This window comes from Penaeus chinensis, chromosome 34 (assembly GCF_019202785.1).
Source record: "Penaeus chinensis breed Huanghai No. 1 chromosome 34, ASM1920278v2, whole genome shotgun sequence".
Taxonomy (NCBI): Eukaryota; Metazoa; Arthropoda; class Malacostraca; order Decapoda; family Penaeidae; genus Penaeus; species Penaeus chinensis.
The window spans coordinates 26,098,594-26,103,743 of record NC_061852.1 but is presented as its reverse complement, the minus strand read 5'-3'; the positions used below and the strand labels follow the sequence as shown (position 1 = coordinate 26,103,743).

The following is a 5,150-nucleotide window of genomic DNA, read 5'->3' as shown; positions in this document are numbered from 1 at the left end:
AAAAAATGTAAATCCGAAACAACAGAATGAACAGAAAGAGAAAAACACGAATGAAAATACTTAAGGAATAGAATCCTGAAGAAGAGTATCAGGGTAAATGAATCACAAAAGATTAGATGGATTATTCACTGGAAAACACGAGGGCCTCGGCAGCTGAAGTCCGTGATGCCCTTTGCCCCACTCTGCTCTGTTACATGTCATGGAATGTAACTTTTATTTAGACTAGCTTGTGTTGCATCACACGGAGTGTTTTCCTTGATATACATCTAAAGTGATGACAGTGTCTTTAGATAATTCAGTGCATATCCCGTACGTTTACCCTGTTTCACTTCTAAATTCACCTTTAGACCCCGGCTGTATCACATTGGTAAGTAAAATTCTCTCTGAATGACTCAATAATAATATTTATTATATGAATTAGCAATCATTTTCAAAATTAGATATCAACACATTCTGGATTCTCAATCCATCAACTCAGTTTTAAAAAAGGATCTGATATTTCATATCTAAAACCAAACAGCTTTTTTATGCTTTTTAAAGTGAGAAAAATGAAGAAGAAATACAGCGTGATTAAAATCATTTACATATATAAAAAGGATCTATTTGCCCTCTCTAGCAATATCAAAGAATAAATCACATACGGCCTCCATCAACCTCCACGGGCTGGGCTCTTGCTCGCTCCCCCGATGTCTACCTCCGAAGTTCATTCCGGCCAGGAATAAGGTCAAACGCCCACGCAAAAGCAAGCGCTACTACAAAGACAAGGGACGCTAGTGACGTTAGTTGAACCATAACCAGCCAATGTTTTGCAGGTGTCTACCAGCCTTCGTTATCAGTTAACAGCAGGAAGTGTTCCTGTCCTTCCCAACGTTAGAAGTAATAACCCTTCCGTCAATTAGGCAAGTGTGTTTCATTTTTTTTTTCTTCCAAATGACAAGCTTGGCTCATCTCCCTTTCTGCAAGACAAATCCTTTTATAAAAAAGCAAGTATAATGTAATTACTGTGGATAAATACAAGTCTCTCCCCTACGCATAAAACGCTATTGGACAACGGTCGCCATGTAGAAGAAGGACTATGTGATGACTCATTCACACACTGCATTTTTTTTTTTTACTTTTTTTTATATAGCAAACAATTGTTCCTGGATAGGTGGCCACGACGCAGCCTCGAATACACTGAAGTTCTTTCTTTTGTTAAGGTCCCTGTAACCTGTGAGGTCCGGCACTGTCACTGCAGGCAAGCGCAACGTGACGCTGTGCTGTGCCATTGTGGATGGGATAAGGAGTTCATACCACGCCCTGGACTGGCACACCCAGGGGAGGACACTTCACTAAGGGCCTTCCTCGCACACAATTCCTTTTTTCCTGCACTGGAAGTTCTCACTATCGAGTTTTTCCTTCGCTTTTCCTTTCCCTTCCTTTGAAATCCCTTCCACGGCGTTTCTTTCTCGGATCCTTTTGTCCCTCTTTTGAAAGTCTGACCACGCGAAGATTCTTCCATTACCAAAAGAAAAACACCTTTAACTCGAAACGAAACGCGGCGAGGTTGAGATCACATTCGACTTCGTTTCCCCTTCGTCCTCGACCCAGAGACGTCGAAACACGGTGTGGATGGCGCCCCTTTTCCCTCTCTCTCTCGCTGGACAACGATATGGGAGGGGGCGGGGGTGGGGGAGGGATTACGGAAGGCGGGGACAAGACGCTCCTCGCCTCGCCCCTTGCGCCGCCCCCTCCCCCTGCCCCTCCCCCTGAAGGACCATGGCGAGAGCTCGGCCGGCCGTCTGCCTCGCCGCGGACGACCATGCAACTCTTATACCTGCAAAAAGGAAATAACGTCAGGTAAGGTCCCGCCGAGGGCAAGTCTCGCTGCTGAAATGGTCTGCTTGGAAAATAATGGCAGTTGATATTTTTAGCTTTAAAATGAGATCTGGCTATAATATACTGCCGCTGGAGCTACGGTGAAGGGGATTAGTCCAGCTGCATAAATATGTAGATTTTGTCATTTCAACTACAGCTATTTCCATTACAAGAGCATACTGTAAAAAGCACGCAGAGCAGAACGCACCTTCTAATGACTGTAGAACCTTTGGCATGCTTTCGACAATGATCCAGTCTTACGATAACGAGTCACTCGCTTCACTTTTTAGCGTCGCCTCCATCATTGGCGTAGGCTGTTTCTCTGTATTTTTACTATTACTATCACTATTTTTTGTTATAAAGACAGTCTTTTTGGGTCTGGTGGCGCTGGCGTCAGAGCCTCCGTCGGCGACGCCCTCGCCTGCATCAGGCGCCGACGCCGCCCTGTCCTGGGCGCCCGCGGCCTGCTGCTGCTGCTGCATCTGCGAGAACTTTGCGAGGCGCGAGCGCACGATCTTGAGGTGGCGGAGGATGTAGTCCTCGTGGGGCGCCATGGCGTGCGCGCGACTCAGGCACGTCTCGGCGGCCGACAGCTCGCCGCGTTCCACGTACACCACGCACAGATTGTGCAGGCCCTGCACGTTGCTCGGCTCCACGGCCAGGATGCGCTCGTAGCACTGCGGGGAAAGGCAGGTTATCTTTAGTACAATGAAACAAACAAAGCGGGTTATTTGAACAAGTCAAGCTCTCTTCAAAAAACGAGCATCACTGAACAGTATATGACACGACACCGACTCCGCGAGCGAGGCAGCGCCACAGACCTTCTCGGCGGCGTCCAGGTCCTTGATGTTGTTGATGTAGATGTCGCCGAGGAGGATGAGGCCCTTGACGTGGTCGGGGTGGTGCTTGACCAGCTGGTTGAGGAAGGGCGCCGCCTCCAGGGGCCGCATGTCGTCCGTCAGGAGCAGCGCCAGGTTGAACAGCGCCGACCGGAAGTCCTCCTTCAGCTCGATGGCCTGCGGGAGGAGCAGGGGCGGGGTAAAAATTCCGATCGCCGAAGAAAATGAGAGAAATAAAAAATAGGAAAGAAAGAAAAGGAAAAGACAGGAAATGCGTTGGCGAAGATCAAATATTCTAGACTTAGAAACTCTGTCAATATAAAAACAAACAGAAAAATAAAATCACGTAAGATTATCGTCTGCACTTATTATCAACAATGATTCAGCAAGAAATTAATTATGCTGACCTATGCCTCACTAGTTTTAAATGTTTTAACCTGCGCAATAAAACCATCTCGGCGCCGGTGAAAATATTGGGAAGGAACAGAAAAACTGTCGACTTAAATATCGACCTCGAAAAGAAACAACAGATGTATAATAACCAATATATAAACAGAAAAAAAAACACCAAATGAAAATAAAATTAAAGTACACTAAACCCCCTACCCCCCCCGAATCAAAATATGATTATTATTATTATTATTATTACTATTATTATTACTATTATGGTAATAATGATAATAATGGCATCAAATAATAAATTATCAGATAAATACAACTCATATAAAGAAAACACAAACAAACCAACAACCCTCTAACCCATCCCGCCCTCGCACCAGACCCCTTGACCCCAACCCCACCTTCTCTCACCCCTTGACCCCCCCTTACACCATGCCCCCCCCCCCTCACCACAACTCCCTCCCCAACCCCCACCCTCATCTCAAACCCACACGCTCACTCCCACCCCTGACCCCAAGCCCCACCTACAACCCTACCCCCACCCACACTTCCCCAACCCTCACCTTCACACCCACCCCTCTCCCCTACCCCACCTCACAACCCCCACCCTTACCCTCAACCCCTTCCCCAACCTCAACCCCCAACCCCCACCCTTCCCCCCTACCCCCAACCCCCACCCTTCCCCCTACCCCCAACCCCCACCCTTCCCCCCAACCCCCCCTCAGCCACTCACCTTCCTGAACCAATTCTCGGCGTTCCTGTAGTCCCCGTCGTCCATCGCGATCATGCCCAGGTTGAAGAAGATGCGCTCGTTGAGGGGGTCGCGCTGCACCAGGCGGAGGAGGCGCTGGTAGGCGAGGGGGCGCAGCTCCCCGTTGCCGGACTCCTGCGGGGGGAGGGGGGGGGCGTCCGGGTTAGAGGGGCGGCGGCGGGGTTGTGAGGGTGTGACGATGGTGGTGATGGTGTCGGTAATGGCAATGGTGATAATGAATGTGTTGATACAGCTGTAGTAGTAATAACAACAGCAACAATAATAATAATAATGATTGATGCTGATGATGATAAAATAATATCAGTAACAACAATTTTGTATAATAATAATACTGATATAATATCAATTAAATTATATAATAATAATAATATCAATTATATATATTATCAATAACAAAATCAACAGTAATATACCAGGAATAAATTTACAAAAATATCTAGTCTTCCTAAACATTATGGTCACGGTCAATGCAACATTAATAGCATCAAAAGGAACAACTGACGGAACTTCTTAATCATTATTCTAGTCCACCTCTTTCATTATGTCTAAACAAATATGTCTATTATTATAAATACAGTCTATACTCGCATCTGAATGTAAGCAAGGAGTAAATAATAATAAACATATTTTCATAAACACATAAGCTGACAGATTGATAATTAAATTTAGGTCCGTTTCAATGATTTTTTGCGCCGGAGATTTCTTTCAGCTGCACCGATATTTTGCCGTCCGCCGTGGACGACGAAACGCCATCCTGTGTTGAAAAAGGCACGCCAATCTCCGCAATAGTTCTATTTGAAAGCACGGCGGGCGGGGAAAAGTCGATGCATCTGAGGAGCCGTGTTGCAAAGGACGCCGCAGCGACCACGGCGACTATGAAAGGCGCTTGATGTGTTTGGAAGCATTCATTTATGCCAACTGTTATCTGAAAGCATGGTTTTGGTGCCGTCCAAAATGGAAATTCGGTACAGAGACATCACGAGTGTTCGTCTTTTTTTTTTCCCCTTTTCCTTCGTTTTGCTCTAGATATAATATTCAAAACTTACCTGTATAAGAACCGCCGAGTTCAAGAGCGCCTGCTGATGATCTGGATCCATCTCGAGCGCCTTGTCCAGGTACGCCAACGCTTGCTGCGGCCGCCCCTGCTCAAGCAGCACCACGCCGAGCTGAGGGAAGGCGTGCGTGTCAGAAGGGAACCTCTTCGGCTCGGCAGACGGGGTTTATTTGGTTATTTGTTTATTCTGATTATTTCTAACTGTCTTTGCATGTCTTTCTATTATAGC

The 5,150-nt window shown here is 46.6% G+C and overlaps 1 protein-coding gene across 1 annotated transcript in view; it reads right to left on the bottom strand.

Annotated features, from left to right (window-relative positions):
• Window positions 1-388: 388 nt before the first annotated feature.
• The window catches only part of LOC125043699 (protein O-mannosyl-transferase Tmtc3-like), a 284,047-nt gene continuing 279,285 nt past the window's right edge, over window positions 389-5,150 (bottom strand). Inside the window, exons 11-15 of the mRNA XM_047639936.1 lie at window positions 4,914-5,033; window positions 3,829-3,981; window positions 2,679-2,873; window positions 2,066-2,534; window positions 389-1,816 (exon numbers count right to left, since the gene is read on the bottom strand). Coding sequence (XP_047495892.1) covers window positions 2,115-2,534; window positions 2,679-2,873; window positions 3,829-3,981; window positions 4,914-5,033 — 888 coding nt within the window. The 3' untranslated portion in view covers window positions 389-1,816; window positions 2,066-2,114. The remainder of the gene's footprint in view (window positions 1,817-2,065; window positions 2,535-2,678; window positions 2,874-3,828; window positions 3,982-4,913; window positions 5,034-5,150) is intronic.